The 21456-nt window shown below is 50.0% G+C and overlaps 8 protein-coding genes across 8 annotated transcripts; 4 read left to right on the forward strand and 4 right to left on the reverse strand.

Moving 5' to 3' along the window:
- Window positions 1–523: 523 nt before the first annotated feature.
- FSUBG_280 (cysteine synthase A) lies at window positions 524–2437 on the forward strand (the record flags this gene model as incomplete). Its single annotated transcript, XM_036680612.1, has 7 exons — window positions 524–716; window positions 785–962; window positions 1015–1138; window positions 1193–1283; window positions 1333–1393; window positions 1442–1802; window positions 1856–2437. 7 exons carry the CDS (start codon window positions 524–526, stop codon window positions 2435–2437), a joined length of 1590 nt encoding a protein of 529 aa, XP_036544418.1.
- Window positions 2438–4818: 2381 nt separating this feature from the next.
- Window positions 4819–5689, forward strand: FSUBG_281 (uncharacterized protein; the record flags this gene model as incomplete). Its single annotated transcript, XM_036680623.1, has 2 exons — window positions 4819–4998; window positions 5054–5689. 2 exons carry the CDS (start codon window positions 4819–4821, stop codon window positions 5687–5689), a joined length of 816 nt encoding a protein of 271 aa, XP_036544419.1.
- Window positions 5690–6464: 775 nt separating this feature from the next.
- On the reverse strand, window positions 6465–8216 carry FSUBG_282 (uncharacterized protein; the record flags this gene model as incomplete). The annotated part of the gene is made up of 2 exons (XM_036680634.1): window positions 6465–7469; window positions 7560–8216. The coding sequence occupies 2 exons, from the start codon at window positions 8214–8216 to the stop codon at window positions 6465–6467; spliced, it is 1662 nt and encodes a 553-aa protein (XP_036544420.1).
- Window positions 8217–9651: 1435 nt separating this feature from the next.
- FSUBG_283 (C2HC5 ainc finger transcription factor) lies at window positions 9652–11226 on the reverse strand (the record flags this gene model as incomplete). The annotated part of the gene is made up of 1 exon (XM_036680645.1): window positions 9652–11226. One exon carries the CDS (start codon window positions 11224–11226, stop codon window positions 9652–9654), a length of 1575 nt encoding a protein of 524 aa, XP_036544421.1.
- Window positions 11227–12384: 1158 nt separating this feature from the next.
- FSUBG_284 (malate dehydrogenase mitochondrial) lies at window positions 12385–13737 on the forward strand (the record flags this gene model as incomplete). The annotated part of the gene is made up of 3 exons (XM_036680656.1): window positions 12385–12438; window positions 12615–12732; window positions 12899–13737. The coding sequence occupies 3 exons, from the start codon at window positions 12385–12387 to the stop codon at window positions 13735–13737; spliced, it is 1011 nt and encodes a 336-aa protein (XP_036544422.1).
- A 609-nt stretch (window positions 13738–14346) lies between these two features.
- Window positions 14347–18406, reverse strand: FSUBG_285 (ATPase; the record flags this gene model as incomplete). Its single annotated transcript, XM_036680667.1, has 3 exons — window positions 14347–14878; window positions 14933–17994; window positions 18050–18406. The coding sequence occupies 3 exons, from the start codon at window positions 18404–18406 to the stop codon at window positions 14347–14349; spliced, it is 3951 nt and encodes a 1316-aa protein (XP_036544423.1).
- Window positions 18407–19359: 953 nt separating this feature from the next.
- On the forward strand, window positions 19360–20328 carry FSUBG_286 (lipase 2; the record flags this gene model as incomplete). Its single annotated transcript, XM_036680678.1, has 1 exon — window positions 19360–20328. The coding sequence occupies one exon, from the start codon at window positions 19360–19362 to the stop codon at window positions 20326–20328; it is 969 nt and encodes a 322-aa protein (XP_036544424.1).
- A 91-nt stretch (window positions 20329–20419) lies between these two features.
- FSUBG_287 (pisatin demethylase) lies at window positions 20420–21268 on the reverse strand (the record flags this gene model as incomplete). Its single annotated transcript, XM_036680689.1, has 1 exon — window positions 20420–21268. One exon carries the CDS (start codon window positions 21266–21268, stop codon window positions 20420–20422), a length of 849 nt encoding a protein of 282 aa, XP_036544425.1.
- Window positions 21269–21456: the final 188 nt, after the last annotated feature.

Below are 21456 nucleotides of genomic sequence, written 5' to 3' on the forward strand. Positions count from 1 at the left end.
TATTGGTCAACAAGTGTCTTCATCCTGGTCTCGGGTCCCTGGTGGCTTCATCGTGGGGTTTACAATTGGTCAAAGAAACTACATACCGCAATTCTTATGCACCTTAACCCAGCCGTTTTATTTGAGCTTACACGCTGCGTGCGTGGGATTAACTGTTACCCACGACTTCACGCCAATGAAGATGGACGTCGGTCTATCGTGCACACTCTCCCCGGAGTTGCTCGAGCATTCAGGTCACCCAGAATTCAGTTGTGGATGTGACATCTCCGCTGTTAGACCCAGAGAAGCGTGGGTGCAAGACCAGCAGGGTTTTACTTCAGCAGCTCGTTTCGAGAGCTCTGTATGCTTAAAAACCTGGGCCTATGCTCGGATTCTCGATCCAACTTTTCTCTTTTCTTTCTCCATCAACCAATCTGCCTGTCTGTTTCTGTGTCTTACAACAACAGACTTTGAGTGTCCTCTTCATATTCACAGTGTTTATTTGTTACTATTGATCCTTGCAGACCATACGTGACCTCCCAACATGACTGCTTCTGAACATCTGAATGTTTTCAAGGGCCTTGAGTCGGTTCGCAACTATTTCGATCCTGAACAATCACCACCTTTGCCCCTTGTTGAAATCCCTGATAGCCTCAACCCCTACCGTCAAGATGGTGTCCGAATCTATGCTAAGATGATGACCATGCACCCTGCAACGAATGTTAAGGTGATGCCAGGTTTGTACTTCAATCTGACACAAAACCACAGAGTATGTAGCTGATGCCCGCAGCTATGAACTTATTAGAAAAGGGCGTGGAGCCTGGCAAGACAAAGACAATCGTCGAGAGCAGCTCGGGTTCGACTGTCATCTCAATGGCCATGGTTGCTCGCGCTTTTCACGGCATAGACGACGTCCATGCTTATCTCAGCAACAAGACAAGTGAGACGAAGTTGCGCATGATGCAGTTCTTTGGCCTCAACGTGTAAGCAAACCAGAGAATTTGGCCTTTGAGAAAATTACTAACAAATGAGAAGTACTCTATTTGGTGGACCTGCTCAGCCTACACCTGTTGATGAGCGAGGTGGTATTCGGGCTGCAGCTCGAAAGGACGCAGAGTCCGAGTCTGTGTACAGTCCAAACCAATACATCAATGACGATGTAAGCTTTTTTCTGTAATTTGCAGTACAAAAACCTAGAACTAACAGCTTGCAGAATTGGAAAGCTCATGTTCGATGGACTGGCCCTCAGATTCACCGTCAGCTCCCCGAGATCAATGTGATTGCCGCGTCGATGGGCACAGCTGGTAAGGCTCATGTTATCTTAAGGCAGTATGTTGATTAACACCGGTACAGGCACTATGACAGGACTAGGTACCTATTTCAAGCAAGCCAAGCCTTCTGTGTACAGAATTGCGTAAGTACACTGCTCTACACTGACAAGAATGAGAACTGATGTTTATAGCGTATGCACCAACGCTGGCGAACGTGTCCCTGGTCCTCGAGAATATTCGTTAATGAGTGAGGTTGAGTTCCCGTACCTCACATCCCACGATGCTCTCGAGGAGGTTGGTGCTCCAGACTCATACTCCCTTTCATTGGACCTCACTCGACAGGGCATTGTCTGTGGCCCCTCATCGGGCTTCACTTTGAAGGGATTGTTCCAACGTATTGAGAAACACAAGCAAGAGGGTACACTATCAAATCTCGCTGGCCCTGATGGCGAGATCCACTGTGTTTTTATGTGTTGCGATCTACCCTTCCAATACTTGAATGAGTATTTCCAGAATTTGGGCCCTGAGAAGTTTAGTCCCCTTCGCAATGAGGTACGTCAAATTGTTTCAGTCCGGGAAGGATTAGGCTAACAAACTCAACTCAGCGTTTGAGGAACGTTGATCTTTACCGATACGACGATGCTTGGGAGCTCGACTCTTTGATTGCCTTGTCTAACTACTTCACCATTCACCCTCTGGGTACTCATGACACCGTTTTGTCACTCGCAGACCAAATCGACAAGGCTTTGACTCCTTCAGTCAATACTCAGATTCTCGATTTCCGGTGCTCCTCGGACTACGATGCTTTCCATCTCCCCAACTCCGTCAACATGCCCCTTGATGCACTTCGAAATGGACCCAGTAGTGGCAGTCCATTCGCCAATCCTGCCGATGACTGCGCCATGCTTGAGGAGCTCTGGCTAGAGCTTGAGAGCCTTTTCAACGTCAAGGACAAGGCCGGAAACCGAAATGCTAGCGCCGAGGCTCTCATGTCTATTCTTCGAGGGAAGAGGGTCTTGACACTGTGCTACGATGGCGACAGCTCTCGTGTTGCCAACAGTGTCCTTCGTGCTAAGGGCGTTGAGGCAGAGTGCATCCGTGGTGGCTACAGCGCTCTCGCCAAGTTGCAGATGCCATGTAATGACACCTGCGAGATTGTGTCTGTTCCCGTTTCTGTTGAGGTCTGAGCTGGAATATCTTCAACTTGCTTACTATGTTAGTATTTGGATTCATCATTCCTTTCACACATGAGATCCGGCCGGACGTGCAGTGGGCGTCCGGGGCCGGCCGATATCAGCAAGACATTGGAGTTGAGTTATAGGGGAGTTATTGTTCTTCTTGCCTGATTACGATTTATGACCGAGATATAAAAGAGTATAGTCGCTGGTTAGTGCAAGCTTCAACGCCACAACGCCATGCGGATGGACAGGTCAAAACCAGAAGTGCAGTGGGTTTCTGGGTTTTGCGATGGATTTTCTTGAGTACGAAATATACAAAATTGCAGAGACCCATGGCTATTATACTACCTTTGAACCTGTGAACAAAAGTCCTCCGTAGCAATGTTTTGAATGACGTTCACAATACGAGCAGTAATCTTCTGAGCGGGGAGTGGCAGTACATGTATGGGCTCTATCGTATTCGATATGTCGGAGCTTGATAGAACAACCATCCTTCTACCAAAGTTCTAGAAGGACTATGGAATAAATCTAGAAGAGATGGCTCATTACCGCGGAGGCTGCTGGCTTTCCGCGAAACGTGTGGCGGTAATGACTGACGCATTCCTCACGGGCATAATCATCGCTGGAATAGGTAATTCAAGCTCCGGCGCGCCAACGTCTAGACTTATACCGTCAGTGAGGGTGCCAAAGATAGTGTGCCTTGGATGGAATGTAGATAGTAGTAAGAGTGCTTGTCTCAGACATAACAAATAACCTACAGACAGACGAACGGGAGATCGAGTCAAACTGTACTCTTACATAGAGGACGGCCTCTAGAAAGGTAGTATGGCAAGTGTCAAAATACACAACTGTACATATTGTATCCTAGAATCACTTTACTCGGTTGTGATGAAGATCAGTGGATCATCACGAATCTACGACAGTATCAACACCGGCATTGCTTCACTTTGACACATCAGAGGCAACGGAAGAACAACTTCCATAATTTAGTCCCTAGTTGCAATTTGGAACAGTTAGAGTTTCTGTTCCTGCATCCATTTCCTAAGCCACAGTCCATAAACTCCAGTAGTGCAAGTTACAAAGTCTCGACTTGGCGATAGCAGACCACCAAAGATGCATGGAATGAGGGACGGGTGAGCCGGTCTCCTAGCGTAAAACACCATACCGGTAATTAAACGCCAGGCACAGGTCATATGATCGGCAGTGACAGCACGTCTTCTCGTTGACGCCGCTGGATACAGCCTTACTGGTAAGCTTATAGGGAATGGGCTTATGTGAAACGCCTCTGTAAGGGAGTATTTGAGTCAGTTGACTATTGGTTCCTAAAAGAGAAGAGACTCGCAGAGGAGAGTATAGATGGATAATGGCAGTTTGAGTATTATTATCACAACGGCCAACTTACTTTCCAGAATGGAACGTTTACCGATATTTCGGAAAGATAGATATTGGCCAGTCCATCAAAAAGCTTGATAGTCTCCTCAAACACATTCTCTTGAACCGCATTATTCCCCTTTCAGTCCCCAAATCGCCTCCACACCAGAAGCGTCAGTACTTCACTTCCGCATTCGACCATGCGGCGTCAACCTCGATATCCACACTGAATAAGTTCTCCACGGGCCTCTTTTCTATGTCCGATGAGTATTCTTTTCTTTGGAGGCTTGGGGCTAGAAGAACTAAGGAGAATTGTCGCCGAAATAAAGGCATTGAATACAGCGTTTAGCGGTTCGTGCTGAATAATTTGCATTATCGTCACACAAGCGACGAGACGGCAGAGACTGTTTCAATCAATACCCTTGCTTCCAGATCGTCGGGATGAGGCGTCACACATGTCTCAGAAGTCTCAGAGTCTAAGCGAACCAACAAACCAAAGACGCCTGACATTTCTGTATCCGAAACAATCAGCAGCCCTGCATCGAATCATGGCACCAATAGAACCGCTGCACGTAACACAAAATCATCTGCTTAACACCACCTCATAATTAGAAACAATATAGGCACTTCAAAGCGCCTAATAAAACCCTTAACTCTAAACCAGGCACGAACAAACATGCCGCCCTAGAACAGGCCATGGCGTCGGTCGAAGCCGTAGCACATCCCCCATCCAAAGAGTCTAGCCTAAAGCTTATATCCTCTCAAACCAACTATTGAAATGGGGGGGAGGGTTGCGTATGTACTTTGTAGAATATGGGACAATACAGGGGCTTTGTGGATATAAACTTGAGCCTTGCCCAACCCGTTCTCAAGAAGGAAGAAGAGAAGAGGGAGCGCGGTTGATAGTGTCTCACTCTGATACACATCACGTTTAACATTCTTTCATTTTTCTTTCTCTTTTTCAACTTATATTATTACCACATCACACTCCTTTTCTTCAACATCAATCACTCATCGCCATGATGAAGTCTCGACGAACTCAACGATCCAAGTCTCTCCCGAACAATCAATCGCCCAAGAGATCATTCTTTTCTATCATTTCTCGCCGGCTTTCTCTTAGTTCCAGACGACGTGCCAACTCTGTGCGCTTGTATGATGACAGTGAAGATGATGACACCGTCCAAGTGATTCCTCAAGAGGTAATAAGCCCCCAGTTCCCCTTTCAAGGCTTCTTTCTCACACATATGTTCATAGATTCAGCCACCCACACAATCTCGCTTTTCTAGACGAGCCTCTCGCTTCTGGTCTACCTCAGCTGCCAACCAATTCGATGATGATGACTCGTCGCCCCAATCGCCCACATATCCCGCCTATGGGGGCGCTTATGTTCCCCGACACGCCGCAAGCGACTTCTCAAAGACAGCTTCCAACCGCCTCACCATGATGGCAGAGGCAGATGAAACAACCCTCTGCTCGTACAACTTTCGCACCAACAGGATTACCAGGAGCTTCGGCACAGATGATGATCTCGACGTGGACCATCGGGAACGAGCCCTTGATGCCCTGACTGCCAGACGTAGTCTCGCTCTCTCGAGCGAATCAAGCAGTGAGAGCGCCAACGACTATACTCTTTTCTTGACCGACGCTGCAACTGGCTCCGATGCCCGACGACGAAGGTCTGCTGCTGCGTGGGCTGAGCTCGAGCACAGAGCAACGGCTGCTAATCGAAGGACCAGCGGCACAGATTTCCTCATGGGTCGACCGGGGCGCACGCAGAGTAGTTATCTAGGCTTGCCTGGCAGTGCATATGACTCTTCCAGGCCAGCAAGCTCAGTTGCTGTGAGCATCACCGAGTATATCAGACCAGCACAGGCTGGCAGGGTTTGGTGATGGCTCTGTTCCCAGCGTACAAAAACCAAGTATGAGATGTGACATATGACTGGGTGGAAATCTTCGTTAGGCGTTCTTGGGCAGGCGTTATATGCAATATCAGAGTGTAAATCTGGCTAGGGTTATCCAGGTGAAACCCAAATGGCTTTCGACCACAAGCGCGACTGCGCACACTTGAGATCAAAATAAACCACGTTCTCTTTTGACCAGTCTGTTGTGACTCGGCCCAATTCAAGTGACCAATATCGGTATACGTTGTGCATGTATCCATGACCCTGGTAAAGTCTTCAGTGAAGTGAAGTGAGTTGGACCATGGATGCAATGCGGTATTGACAAATGCCACGGCCCTATATATATGAAACCAATTGCCTCGAACGCCTGTTTTCTCATGGCGATGTTCCTAACATCGCGGGACACATGATTCATCTCATGCCTTCATGCAAGAAGCTCTGCCATCCCATTATACACAAATGAATATCCAACCTTGGTCAGATGCACCATACCGTAGTTAAACAGGCTGATCCGTAGACAAACACAGACCAGTATAATATTCCAAGGCCACAAGTGCCCACCCGCTCCGTAACTCCTCTCATGCCATTCTGCACCGACAGTGACCAGCTCACGACACCCTCGTTAACACGACTCTCACAAGGGTATAATATGACAAGTCGCGGGGTCCAAGCGCGGCATGAAGATACCTGAAAAATAGACCCCTGAGTGGTAAGGTAATCCAAAAGAGTGGCGCCTATTATGACCACACACATATATCATCCCCCTAGGACTGCATGACTCCTGCGACAGCCCGTCTTGGAATCAAAATTTCCTCATCATCAGAGCTGTCGGCTGCCTCCACGCTCGCCTTGTCCAGCATCCTTTCTATATCCTCATCTCTCAGTGGTTTTCTTGTTTTCCCGCTCCCTAGCCCGATACCGCTTGGCAACGAGAGCGTCCCTCTTAATTGACTTCGGCTACCAATGGTTCGCCTTCGGGGTGCTGCCCTATTCTGTGCAGCATAATGTTGCTGTGGTGAATCAAGGTCCATTGGCGATCCAGGGGGCGGGGCCATGGGTGATTTATCATAAGGGGCTTTTCGCGTTTGCTGAGGTTGCCTTTGTGACGTGGGGAGCGGTTTTCTCGGCCCTGAAGGCAACGCGTGTCGTGGAGGAGGTCGAGCCATACCAACGTTGGGTCCTGGGGATCCTGTAGGGGAGAAAGCGTGCTTCAGATTGGCAGAGTTGCCTGGACTACTCATGAACAACAAAGTCTCAATAGCATCTTGTTCCCTAACATTTTGATGCGGTGACATGAGAACTGGGTCGCCCATGACGCGTGATTTGGGTCCATGTGACACAGTTGGGGGTTGGCCAGGCGTGTGAGGTGAAGCGGAATGAGAATGTGTCAACATATTCGGAGTTCGATTAGGGTGGGAGTTGCGGCGTGGGTTCGCATGGGAGTTGGGCACGGGAACTGAAGGCCGGATGGGTGCTGGGGGCGCAAGTGCAGGCTTGTTCCACGCTGAACTTGGAGGTGTATTTGATTTTCGACGTTGGCTAGTAGAGCCGTATGGATGTGGTAGAGGAGCTGACGAGGACGGTGGCTTGCTCATGGGTATTCGAGGGCTTGCCGAGGAACCCTGTCGGTTATGTATTGTCGAGGTGGTTGAGACTGGAGATGCGGCTTGGGACGCCATATTCTCGACCTCTTCAAGTGAGTTTGACTGCCAACCCTTGTTGACCTTGATCATGGCATATGACAGACGCGTCTTTAACTCGTTGGACAACTAGAACAAGCGTGTTAGTCGTGGCTTCACGAGCGATTGATCACGTCTTTGAACGGAGACGTGGTTTTCGGGAGATCGCATTCGACATACCTCTCCAATATGGCCACCTGCTGCCGATGTCCTGCTCACAGCGCTCGGGTTTCTTGAATGGCCCTTCACGGGACTTTGGCTATCTGTCCGGCTTTTAACCTCTCCGTCGGCCATCCGCTTCCGTGAATTTGTGGGATCCGTTGCCATTCTGTGCTGAGCAGCAGCAATCTCTGACAGTTGCATCAGCTGACTGTCCTGACTTGATGGACCAGGTGCGCAGTTGCTGGCATCGCTGGCTGGGGGTGTGAATGCGGGATCTGTAGAAGTGGTCATGGTGGTCTCTTGCGAATCGGTGCTTGAGTGAGGATGGCTCTGTGTAGAGCCATCGTCGCGGTCGACAGAAGATTTGCGCTGCATATTGGCGATAGCTGCGACAACGACGGCATGGGCGGTTGTAGTTCCCGCTGTTGAATCAACAGCAATATCGCTGGCAGGCGTAGGTGTTATCGATGTAATCGGGTTTGAGTGGGAGGCTCGCGAGAGCGCGTCGGCCTGGGGTGGTACCGCGAAATCCCCACCTTGTCGCGCTCCCGTAACCGTCGCTGGTGCTGTCTCAGTGGGAGCGTCCAGTCGGATATCTGCCGTCTTGAACGGGGGAGGAGGCGCAATGCGATTGTTATCCAGCGCAATTTCAGCTAGAGGCTGATTTGAACTCATGACAGGAATAGGAAGCCTCCGGGTTTGGAGTTGTGAACGTTGTTAGGGCGAAGATAAAGTCCCGTCGCTGAAGAGGGACCACAATTGGAGGGACGTGTAAGCCTAGGTAGTTAGTTAGTACGTCGATCCGCTGTACAAGTGAACCCTCACTTTTAGTTACCTACCTAGGTGCTGGAGAGTGCAGACCGACAACTGAAGTGGAGGGCGATGGACACGTTAGAGGGCCCCAGAGAGAAGGGTCTAGGGTCTAGACAGATGCTGAGACTGACCACGCGGCGGGAAATCCGGGCCACCAAGGGAGCTAGGGAATAATTGGGTTTCGACGATTTGATACGATATCCAATGTTGTCTTGTTTATTTACCATTATTCGACATGAAGCAGTGATTAGATGAATTTTGAAACTGATGAAGTGAGAAGTCAGAAAAAAGCCCAAAAGAAAGACATAAGCTGCAGTAAGTCATCTGAATTAGGTAGGCTGCCATTTAACACCTGCCTACACTGGTGGTTGGTGGTTTGGCATGGTCTCAACGCGGTCTCCTACGCGACTTGACTTGACTCGAGCACAGAAAATACCTTAAAATGTGCGCCTGCGTGGGGACCCGACAAGCCAAGCCCAGGCCCGAAATCTGCTAAAGATACACTAAGCTTTAGTGGCTGCAGGGTTGTCCTCGGGCAACTTGCAGGGCGTTCGTCCGCTGAAGTTACAGCACTGACTTTCCCATCGCCTCAGTGATACAAGCCAGTCGGGTCGCGTGCTTGAATAGGTAATGTGACAACGGAAGAAATACGTTGATACTGTAGACACGGGAGCGGTATTCCAACGGTGCGATGGCAAAAACGAGAAAAACGAGAGGGCCATGATCTGAGGTGTCCATTAAAGACCTCATTCCCACTCATGCACCTCGAAAATACAAAAAAGCCGCGTGGCGCTGCAAGGTTTTTGGGAGGGCTTTTGAGAAATGATGGAATAATGAGCTTGCGCAACGCGCGTAGGCATCAGTCAAAACACTCACGACAAGATTGTTGGAGTAGAACAGCACATGACACTGTAGCAAATCATTTTTCGACATCATACTTCAGCTTGAATGCAGACGAACGAGTACGACAGCAATGACCTCACCCCTGTAACCCCAACTTCGCCTGTCCCCCTCATTCAATGGGACCCCATGACACGCTTGGGCCAGCCAGAGACGTTGATGACGCGAGATCACGTGGCAATAGTAGAGCGTCATGATTGTATGAGGCAGTCAATATTGTCAGCTAGGACATGACATCGATGGGAGAATTCTTTGAAATCAGAGAATTTAGGCCTCTTATTTCAATTACAATTCCTACCGTAATTTTGGTAGATCAGCCTTTGCACTAAACGTCTATCATGAGATGGAAAATGTCTATCGTCCCCAGAAATGAATTCCATCATAGGTAGTCACCCAATCATCCACAAGCTGGCTCATCACTTCTGTCATGCCCTTGAACGCCTCCATCCAAAATAACTTCGTCGTTGTTATTCAGATCATGCTGGACCCTCTGCCATCCCTTCGTCTTTCTCGATTCTCTTCCCTCAACCTCCGCACCCTTGCCCTTGGCATCAAACACAGGCTTGATCAACGCTCCCAGTAGAGGATTGCCGCTGAAGGCTCCGCCGCCTCTTCCACTGTTCTTGTTCGCTGATGTCTCCCCGAGTGCGCCATTGTCGGCAGGGTCTTCATCGGACTCAGGAGTCACAGGCCTTTCAACTGCTGCCATCTTGCGAACAACCTTGCCGCCAACCACGTCAATGCTCACAACTTGCTTTCGCTTCTCGTAATCTGGCCGCGCGTTCCACTCCATTTCTCGAAGCACTTTCTGTTGACGCTTCAATTCTCTTGCTCTCTCCTCAGGGGTTGCCCACATGCTGCCTGTCCCTGTGAGCGCTCCACCGACATCAAAGTCAGCAGCCTCATCACGGACTGTCGTTCGCCTGGCATTTTGTGCTTGAAAGTTGAGAAGCTTGTCGCGATGCGCACGAGCCTTGGCTTCAGCGTCGCTTAGTGAAGCGCCGTCGTTGCCGCGTGGTTGAGTAAACGGCGCTGGGGTCTTGGCAACGTCAGCACGGCGATTGGCGTCTCGGTTAGCTGCCATTCGCTCGCGGCCTCGCTCATCTTTGAGCTCCCGGACCATGGCTTGGACATCATCTGGTGTCAACAGAGGGCTGCCGCAGAATGTGCAAGGCCCGAGACCTTCCTTCATGCATATCACTTTGCCGCATGAGAGACAATTTGGCGCAGCGCCTTGAAGAGGGTGTCGTGTAGCGACACAGTTGCATTTCCTAGACATGGAATTCTCAAGTGTAGGATTTGTTGATATTTCCAGCGCCCTGATGGCAGCGTCGAGATCAGAAATAGCAGTCGAAGCTCCCGCCATCGGCATGCCTCCGGCTATAGATATCTTTGTGCTTGTACCTGGCTTTGATGTAGAACTTCGTGATACAGGCGTAGATTTAGGTTTGGGTTTCGACGGTCCTTCCCCTATGAGATAACCAGCTGAGGCATGCTGTTTAGGTGGAGGCTTTGCGACAGGCTTGGGGTCTGGTTTCGGCGTGTTCGATCGCGAAGCATTGTTACTGCTGGGTGCGCTCGTGCGCTGAGGGATGTAGTCAAGGCTCAGATCCTTCTTGCTGTAAGTTGTACCCGCAGTTGCAACATAGTCGTTGACTTGTCTTGCTTGCGGTGTGTGAATATTGGCCTTCTTCTTTTTAGGTTGCCGTTTCGTCTTCGGCACGGCCTCGATATTCTGCGATTCGGGTTCAGACGGTGCAGCGGCATTGGAGTACGATGAGCTCCCAGGCGCCGAAGTTTGCCGTCGGGCGTTAAACGACGATATAAACTCGATGGCCTGTGGAGAGTCTCCTAGGAGGTTTCCAAAATGCTCTGCAGCTTCTGCTGTGGAGAGAGTCGAGGCGTAATCGAGGACCTGCTTAAGCTCCTCGTCGGGAAGCGGTAACAGCTGTGACAGCTGTGCGATCGACATGACTCGTTATTCTCGTGAGAGAGGGTGTTCTTCAAAGCTTTCTGAGTGTTCAATGTGGCTAAGTGAATGGCTTATTTCCGCTAGTGAGTGAAGCATGAAAGTTGTTAAAATGAAATGTTGACGTCGTTGAAGAAGATAGCTTGAAGCTCCCCCACCAAACTTTCTTAGCCCCTCCAAAGGATTAAGAGCGTTCTGTTTGCTGACTCACACGCCGACATTTTGCCCTTCAGTCCCTCCATAGGTATCGACGGAGTTTCCATTGCAGAACAAAACAACAGCGTGTGTTCCTTTGACATCTACCTTTGATCCATTCTATGCCTTGAGAAATATCGTTTCAGTCAACTTCGACTGGCTTTGGCAGTTGTCAACCTGGCTGAATCAGCGAAGAAATAATTTCGTCATGAATGCCAGGGTGTTCATGCTCGGCCCTTTGGTTGTATGCTGTACACGTGTAATTGTTTTATGGCAGCTTTTCTTTCTTTCCGAGGTACCCGTGGAATTCTGATGTTTGAACCATCATGTGGTTCTGCAAGCGTACGGCTATTGATCCGCTTTATGCTGGATGTTAACTAACAGGGCAAAGATCCATAAGTCCAGCAATTCGGTGTAAGTTGAAGGAAGCTTCTTAGAGTGCCGGATGAATGGATAAGTGAATGATGTCGAAGCGAGCCAACCAGACAGCCAGGATGCTCAACTAATGCAGTCTCGGGTTGCTTGATTTACTGACATATATTCCACTTGAGATCTAGTGATCGGATGGCCTACCTAGACAAAGTGGTTTTCAGCGCAACAAACTTGAGACTTCTAAATTTCCTCAGAGCGCATACAAAATGACCTTCACATATTTTAAGAGTCGAGAAATTTACTAGATGATCACAACAGGTATTTCATCATGTAGACGTTCTCATCCTGTCTTCCGTGTCTTCTCAAAAATCGAAATTCCGAGCCTCCTCCGCTCCGGCCCCTCAGCTCGACACGCTAAACCTGAACGGGCATAATCATGCCTTGAATTGTGTCGCACTGGAGCTTCCCCATCCTCCTCCTTCCGGGTCTCCCTCCCCGTATTTAAAGTGCTCATCGCCAACTTCTTCTTCTTTCCACCCGCATCCCGTCCTTTTTTACCCTTTTCTCCAATTGAAGAGTTAATCAATCGCAAAAATGTTCGCCGCTTCTCGTATCCAGCGCCGTGCTTTCTCGGCCACCGCCCGTGACGTAAGTTAATGCCCTCACTCGTGAGCGCACCGATTTGTGTCTTTAGTGGTTTTTTTTCCTCTTCACCGACCGACACCGGCCCGGCTGTTGAGAAGCCATCATGAGACCAGATTTGAGCTTCAGAGCAGCCGACCTCGTTTCAATGCTTCCAACAAGTGCTGACATACCTTCTATAGCTCTCCAAGGTCACCGTTCTCGGTGCTGCCGGCGGCATTGGCCAGCCACTCTCTCTTCTCCTCAAGATGAACCCCCGCGTCACTGACCTCGCTCTCTACGATATCCGTGGCGGACCCGGTACGTAACGACACCAGCAGAGTCTTTCGGTCGAGGTCAAAACAATTGCGAACTGGCATAAACGAGAATCGAGCAACGGTCATCTTGACTATGTTCCACTTTAACTCAATTCGCCTTTGTTGCCACCTCGCCAGATCTGGACTACCAGCTAACAAGTGAAATGCAGGTGTTGCTGCTGACATCTCCCACGTCAACACCAAGTCCACCGTCAAGGGCTACGAGCCCAACGCTGCCGGTCTCAAGGAGGCTCTCTCCGGTGCCGAGGTTGTCCTCATCCCCGCTGGTGTTCCCCGCAAGCCCGGTATGACCCGTGACGATCTCTTCAACACCAACGCCTCCATCGTCCGCGACCTCGCCAAGGCCGCCGCTCAGGCTGCTCCCAAGGCCAAGCTCCTGATCATCTCCAACCCCGTCAACTCTACCGTCCCCATCGTCAAGGAGGTTTTCAAGGCTGAGGGTGTCTACAACCCCAAGACCCTCTTCGGTGTCACCACCCTCGATGTTGTCCGTGCCTCCCGATTCGTTTCCGAGATCAAGGGCACCGACCCCAAGGACGAGAACATCACCGTTGTCGGTGGCCACTCCGGTGTCACCATCGTCCCTCTCTTCTCCCAGTCCAACCACCCCGACCTCTCTTCCAACGCTGAGCTCGTCAAGCGTGTCCAGTTCGGTGGTGATGAGGTTGTCAAGGCTAAGGACGGTGCTGGCTCTGCCACTCTTTCCATGGCTATGGCTGGTGCCCGCATGGCTGACTCCATCCTCCGCGCTGTCCAGGGCGAGAAGGGTGTCATTGAGCCCTCTTTCGTCGAGTCTCCTCTCTACAAGGACCAGGGTATCGAGTTCTTCAGCTCCAAGGTTGAGCTCGGCCCCGAGGGTGTTGAGAAGATTCACCCTCTCGGCAAGCTCGATGCCAACGAGGAGAAGCTCGTTGATGCTGCTCTTGTTGACCTCAAGAAGAACATCGAGAAGGGCGTTGCCTTCGTTGCCTCCAACCCTCCCAAATAAATGATCTCTGGGCTCACTTCGAGCTTTTAGAGAACAACCTAGCCTGAAAGAACTGGGTGTTGTGGCGAAAAGGGGAAAAGGGATAGAGGTAAACTCTCAGTACGGATGTCTTTCGTGTGAGGATCGGGAATAAGAGCGGGGTGTATGAGCGATTGATATACCCATGCTTTTTTCCTACTGTTCTACCACCTCTATAGACTTGGAAATCCGGTCTGTGTCTGTACTATAGCAATGAATGAAAAAAATACCCCAAAATGTTGATGCTTAGTGATTGAATTCGACGAGCAAGCGAATGTAGGTACTGCAATCGGGAGTACTCCGTAGTCAGTTCTGGATTTGGTGGCATTAACTATAGCGCTACCATTAATCTGGCTTGTAGCAAACAAATGGTCACTTTGAGCCTCAAGAGCGACTGAAAAAAAAATAGGCTGTGTTCATAATCAAGTCTACCCATCAATAGTATACACCTCCAAATTAGCAGGCTCCTAACTTCTCCAGCCTACCCATCCCTAATAATTTCCTCCTGTCTATGATAGTATGCTTACTCTAAAGCCTCCCATGAGATCTAAACCAAAATCTTAATCATCTCATTATGACTCAGTAAGACTATTAAGTCCTTCCAGTTCGCCACTCCTGAATCTTTCTTCGTCGCTCCTCGACCTTACGCTCAAACTCGGCAACCTTCTCGAGCCTTTTCTGTTCCTCCTCCTCGTCCTTCTTCTTCTGGGCGGCGGCGCGGCGAACAGCCTCCCTCTCGAGCTGCTCAGGTCGTCGCTCAGCAATATCGCGAGGTCGGTAATCGCTGAAGAACTTCTTCAGGCTGACCTCGATAAGCCAGCAAGCACCGTAGTCGATGACCATGACCGCCGTCATGTTGGTTTTGAACTCGTCCGAGAAAGGAACAAGCTTCATGCCCTGGTTGATGTCGGGGAAGAGCTCGAGAGCACAGGCAAAAGCAAGTCCGGAGACACCGACGATGCCGTAGAACATACCCTTGTTCTCGGAGAGAGACTCACGGAAGGGACGGCCTTGATAGTTGATGGCGAAGGTGGAGATTTGCTGGATGAGCTGGAGAAGGTAGACGGCAGAGTTGAGTAGAGATGGAGCAAATTCAGCCTCAAGATCAACATCCTCAGAGCGACTATAAAATGTTAGCTATCATATTAGGGTCATGAAGAATGGAGTGTTAACTTACGGAGCAAGTCTATCGCAAAGTCGGGCGATGTAGATCAGAGTGACGATGTGGACAGCAAACTGTCCCAGAATAGAGCCGATGATGTAAACGTTGAAGATGTTGGGCTGAGGACGTTCCTTGCTAAGGCCCTCGACGACACGAGCGCGAGAAATGCTGAGGAAGCAAACCGACATAAGCATGCCACTGATGGTGTACTGTGTGTCACCAAACTTGATACCTTCAAGATATAGGACGGACAAGGAGTAGGCGGTAATAAGACAGTTGAGAGCGAGAATCTTGTACATCTGGATAGTGGCGACGAGAGTGCAACGACCCTGGCGGATGATGTTGGGGACAGCAACGACATTTCGGAGTTTGGATGTGAAAGGTGCAGCAACTGAGGCATCGCCGAGCTTGAGAGTAGGGGGCTCGTCATCTCCCAATTCAGCCTCCATCATACCAGACGCAAGCTTGTCGGCGAAACCGGCGGCCTTCTTAGCAGCCTCGCCCTGACGATTAGCGTGAGGACCAGCATCCATAAGAGCCTGGGCGCCAGGAGAAGTGATGGTTTCGAAATCAAAGCCTTGTGACTTGGCGTATTCCTCGGGGGTAACGTTCTTCTTCTGAGCCTCACGTTCGATAGCCTTCTGGAATTGAGGGTTCTGAGGTCCAGGGGGGTAAAGGTGGGCAATCATAGCAGGAACAGGAGGATTGGGTTGGTTGAAACGCTTCATGAGGTCACATTGCTTCTGATACATTTCCTTCATCTTGGTGTTGCGGGAATGTTCGGCAATGCGCGTAAGATCTTCGGGGGTTCCGTTCAACAGAGCAATACCAATGTGAGCTTGCTTCAAAGCACCAACATCGTTGGTACCGTCACCAGCCATCAGAGTGTAGTAACCCATATCCTTGAGACCAAGGAGGATATCCTCCTTTTGCTTAGGGGAAACACGAGCGTAGACCCAGGCATGACGCAGAATCTCATTCCAGGCAACTTGTCCCTTGAACTTGGCAAGAGCGTAACCGGTAACACAAATATCCTTGGAACGAATGATCTCGGGGTCGATGGGCTTGGTGGGGTCGACCTTGATGCTGACCTTATCATCGACACTCTTCCAGACGAGCTTGTCACCGTTGGAGTTATCTTCAGGGGCATCAAGAATGAGGACGTCACGGTCGACGATTTCAACCTCACGAGCGACATGGACAGCGGTAAGGGGGTTGTCACCAGTAATCATGACCACTCGATGGCTGCTCTCGTTCAACATCTGGACAGCCTCCTTGGCATCATCCTTGAGAGGGCAGTGCAAAACGAGGAAACCGGCGAATGTCAAATCGGACTCAACCTTCTCTCGCTTCAGATCATTGATCTTGCCAGAACCAAGCTCAGTATCGACGGTAAGCTGCTTATAAGCGAGAGCCAGAACACGAGAACCCTTGCGAGTGAAGTACTTGTAGGTCTCTTCATAGTCATCGGGGATAACCTTGAGCATCTTCTGGATGGTCTCGGGCGCACCCTTGACACCAGCGAAAGTACCCTTGATCTTGCGACCGGTCTTGATATCGTTTCCGTGAACCATGGCAACTGAACTTTGGCGCTTGAGGGCAGAAGAGAATTGGAATCGACGCTTGATCTGAACGGTACCGTGTGTGCTGCCAGCCTTGTTGGTGCTCATGAGGGTATCGTTGCGACCAAGAGTCCAACCAAGAGAGGTCAGAGTAGCCTTCTCCATAGGATCACCAACGATGTCTCCCTCGTCAAGCTTGACAAGGGCGTGGGCGGTGGCAAGAACCAACTTAGTCTCAAGAGAAGCCTCTGTGACAACAGTCATGGTAGAGTGAGCGCCATCCTCCTCCTTGGTGTCCTTGATCTCATCTTCGTGTCCAAGAGCCAGACCAGCGATACCCTCAACAACAAGATCCTCGCCAGTCAGGGTACCGGTTTTGTCAAAGCAGGCCACATCAACACGACCAGCGAAAGGAATTCGGAAGGGTTCAGTACAGAAGATAGCCAGCTTAGCCAAAGCTGCCAAACTGGTGTTGACGGCAAGACTAAGCTCCATGGGGAGCTCAGGGGGGACGACACTGGTAACAATCAAGACACAGTCAAGCATAAGCTTAGAACGCTTGCGATCCTTGCGAACACCCTCATCCCAAACATACCAAGCGGCAGCAATGGCGAAAATCAGAAGGAACAGAATGAAGAAGAGAGCCTCGGCGTTGTTGGCAGATACTCGTTCAGTGGAGTAGATCATAGTTCGAACCAGGTTACCCTGAGAAGTCTCGAAACCGGTCTTCATAACGATGGCCATAGCGCCGTTATCTGGGGGAGGTGGAACACCAGAGGAAAGCTTAGGCTTCTCCTGGTCAGGGTTTCCGTGGGTGATCTGGAGAACCTTGGTACCACCCCACAAGAAAGCGTTCTTGTCAAGACCTTCAGAGTCCAGAGGAACATCGGAGGGTCGAAGTTGAACGGAGTCTTTAAGGAGAGGAGTACTCTCACCGGAAAGCATAGCCTCGTTAACAATAGCGGTACCTTCGACCAAGAGCATATCACAAGCAACACCACTATCCTCCTTGGTTCGGTTGACAGAAGCAAGGTCACCAGGGAGAAGCTCGTCGCTCAGTACCTCGGTCCACTTGCCCAGACGGAACACCCACATATCGTAGGGCTTGATGCTCATGCCGCGGAACTCGTTCAGGGTGCGCTGACGCTGCCAGACAACAGTACTCTCGAACACGACAAGCATGAAGAGAGTAAAGAGCGAATAATACCAGTACTCATCAAGCATCCAAAGTCCGACACAGAAGATCTGGAAGACGAAGAATGGGGCAACTGCGTGCTCCTTGAAGAGCTCGGTGAAGGTGGGGACGGGAATATCGAAAGCATTCTTGCCATAGTGTTGCTCAATTCGTGATAACTCAGTCTGGGTCTGGATACCCTTGGAGGTCTGGAAGTGGCCGATAGAAGGCTTGGGCTCGACATCGATATCGTACTTGAGGGTAGTGAAAGACTTGGTAGTGGTATCGTATAGGAATCGTCGCTTCTGGAAGAGGAACGAAGTGTTGAGCTTGCCACCAGCCTGTAACGACGATGTTAGTAATTTGAGCTGTTTCTGAATATCAAAATCTCCCCACCTTATCGCGAACAAGCTTGCAAATCTCGGCGGAACCGGCGTTTGCAATAGGAATGACCTTGATCAACTCCGCATCCTCGATATCCTTAGCCTTGGAGGCCTTGAATTTTCCCTCAAGATCAACACTCCAATGTGTGCTGAGCCAGACGAGAGACTGCAGAGTGATAATGGTTCCAACCCAGACAACAGTCCATTCCTCCGCGCCAATGTACTTTTCGTAGAGCTCGGGGCTCAAGTAGAATGCGAAGAAGATGGGCCAGATGATAGTAAAGGGCCAGATATATGCGTGGAAATGGAACGACAACGGGCGCAGCAGCTCGGCGTGCTTGATCTGGGGGTTGTCGACGAGGGGTGCCATGATGGGCGAAAGGGGTCGAGATAGGAGTATCTCGATCTGGGGACTATTTTCGAGTTTGAACTATATCATTAGATGAAATATTTGACTCTTTTCGAGTGTTTGCGGTTGTCTGCCCGCAAGTGGCTAAATAAATTTCCCAATTTCTTGGTTGCAACCTGCAAGTCGCGATCTGTACTTTTCGTCAAGGTAATCGATGGGTTTGGCCCACGCCACGCTTAGTACAGTATGGACCGGCGTCTCGGAGCTTGCCATCCACCGATAGCGTCACGTGACGCTTCACGGTACGCCATTCGTTTCCAAAAGTCTCCATTGCCTTCTCAATAATAGCTGCCTAATCACATTCTCGGCGGGAGACTTAATTTGGGCTTATTACGAGTCAGGAGGCGAATGAGAAAGTGATGTTTTCGAAGACGCAGAAACGGCAATTGAATCCCCCTCGAGCACCAGAGGACAGCCCAGTAACAGGGAAGACACTTAAAGAAATGTCTCAGACCCAAACCTGAATCAAGGCACTACTTTGCATCTCTTGGATCTAATCTGATCAAATATTTGTCTCCCAACAGCCAATAACTACAATGTAGTGAGCGCCACAGGCATTACTGAGATCTTTGGGTACAGTCAGCTTGTCTAAACGAGGAACCGTACGAACCAGCCAATCATACAAACATCTTTGACATCTTCAACCTCAACCTGATGCGTATTTGAGTTCATTCTGCTCGTGATGACAAAATCGCTCGGGTCAATGGTTCCGATGGGTGATGTTATTCCCCCATTGCCGACCTCAGATAGGCAATGTTAGAGTTGAACTTGTTCGTACCCCTCACAACAGCTCAACCTTCAGCCTCGGTATACTATGTAGACTAGATATATAAAGGCCTAAGGGACCGTGACTGTTCTCTCATGTCAAACAGAGACCTCAACTGCTCACAGTATTCAATACCTACCGCTTCACCATGCCTGTTCAATATGATACTGAATTCGCTGAAGCACTGGCCCTTATCAAATCTGGCCGCCCTCCAGCTCCCCCTGAGACAGCCCTCGATATGCGTCACAACAACCACGCTCTATTTTTGAAGGTGTTTCCCAAAGCACCCTCTCCTGATATCGTTGAACAGACAGATTATACGGTTGAGAGCTACGATGGCGTAGAGATACTCCTCCGCCGGTATGCAACACCAAAGGTCCTGAGATCGAAAGAACCACAACCTGCGATTCTTGTGATCCACGGCGGTGGCTTTGTCTCGGGTACTGTGGAAATATGTGGAGGAACCAACGCCGCTATGGCGCTCGAAATCGAAAGGCCAGTGTTCGCGGTTGACTATCGCCTTGCACCTGAGCATCCCTATCCTGCAGCTGTGGAGGATAGCTTTGCGAGTCTCAAGTACCTTATAGATCACGCAAAAGAGCTAAATATCGACCCATACCGGATATGCGTGAAAGGGAATAGTGCCGGCGGAGGAATAGCTGTCGGGACTGTACTCGTGGCCAGGGACAGGGAGCTCAATCCACCAGTTGCAAAGCTAATGGCTATATATCCTGAGCTCGACGACAGGACCTGCCATCCTCCTGGTACGGAGTTTCTGAAACTCACTACTTGGACCTCACAACACAATCAACTCGCATGGAAGGCTTATATTGGTGAAGATGAGGCTGGGAAGCCAGAGGCAGATGTTTCACCATATGCAGCACCAGCGAGGGCTCAGAACTACAAAGGGCTGCCATCTACATACGTAGACGTCGGAACGCTGGACTTATTCAGGAATGAAGACCTAGAGTTTGTGAGAAGACTGTTGGAAGACGATGTCGAGGTCGAGTTTCACCTCTGGCCTGGAGTGCCGCACGTATTTGAGTTCCTTGCACCGGGTACAAGATGGCACCAGCGTGCTAAAGAAGCACGAAACGACGCCTTAAGAAGGGTTTAAGTGATTATGGAGGAAAGATATGTATAGAGAATAAAAGGCTCCTTCAATTATGTTAAGTTCAGCGATCTAGTCGAATCAGTACGCATTGACATCAATGTTTCCCTAGAAAGCTAATGAGAAGCTCCGATATCTTCTCTGGTTGATCCTCAGGAGAGAAATGGCCAGCATCCTTCACAATCAGCAGTTCTGACCCAGGAATAGCATCGTGAAGTTTGTAGGCCCAATCAACCACCTGCCATGCATCATCAGCACCCCAGATCAACTGCACAGGTAGTTTCCCGAGTTCACCGAGACGGGGCGCCACTTCTAACGTGTGCTTCGGGTCATAGTGTCGAACTTGATGCTCAAACAGACTAGGTTGTCCAATGGGTCCCGAGATATAGTCCAGATATGCATTGAGACTTGACTTCTCAAGCTTGTCTGGATTCTTGACGGCGGATAAGAGCCATTCTCTGAAGTGAGCTCTGTGTTGGTCACTGTCTGTCTTAGTCAGGGCTTCAAGGCCATTCTGCATTTGCTGTTTGGTCCGCTTTGAGGGGTAGCTATCGAAGCTTACGACGTCGATAAGAGTCAGAGATAAAACGTTCTCGGGCGAGAATACGGCGAAGCGTTGTGATATACCGCCCCCAATATCATGGGCAATGATATGAATCTTTTCCAAACCCCAAAGCTCCAAAAGGCCCTCTAAAATTGCGACCTGGCCTGTCATTGAAGTGTCCACGGTTGAGTCCCATGGGCGTTCTGAAAGGCCGAAGCCAAGAAGGTCAAAGACGTGGACCTTGTAGCCACCATCGACAAGCTTTGGGACAATATTGCGCCAAATGAGGGATGAGGACGGTGTTCCGTGGATAAGGACGACTGGCTTTCCAGTGCCGTAAACGCCATAAGCGACACGGCTCCCCTTAATCAGGGCATTTTCTGTGACAATTGGTTTCACCATTTTGGTTTCTTAAGTCGGTATGCTTTGAAGAGCGATCCAAAAGCCCTCTCCTGGGTACTTATGGAAATGCAGTAATAATGCGGAGTATGTCGTCTGAAGGGCGCAACGGGAGACATATGACAGGTGTGATGGAGCCGTCGCCGGCAACCCTTCCAGACAGACATCGTAGGTAAACAACAAACCGCAAA

The sequence above is a fragment of the Fusarium subglutinans genome, assembly GCF_013396075.1.
Source record: "Fusarium subglutinans strain NRRL 66333 chromosome Unknown NRRL66333_c0000001, whole genome shotgun sequence".
In the NCBI taxonomy this organism is placed as follows: domain Eukaryota; kingdom Fungi; phylum Ascomycota; class Sordariomycetes; order Hypocreales; family Nectriaceae; genus Fusarium; species Fusarium subglutinans.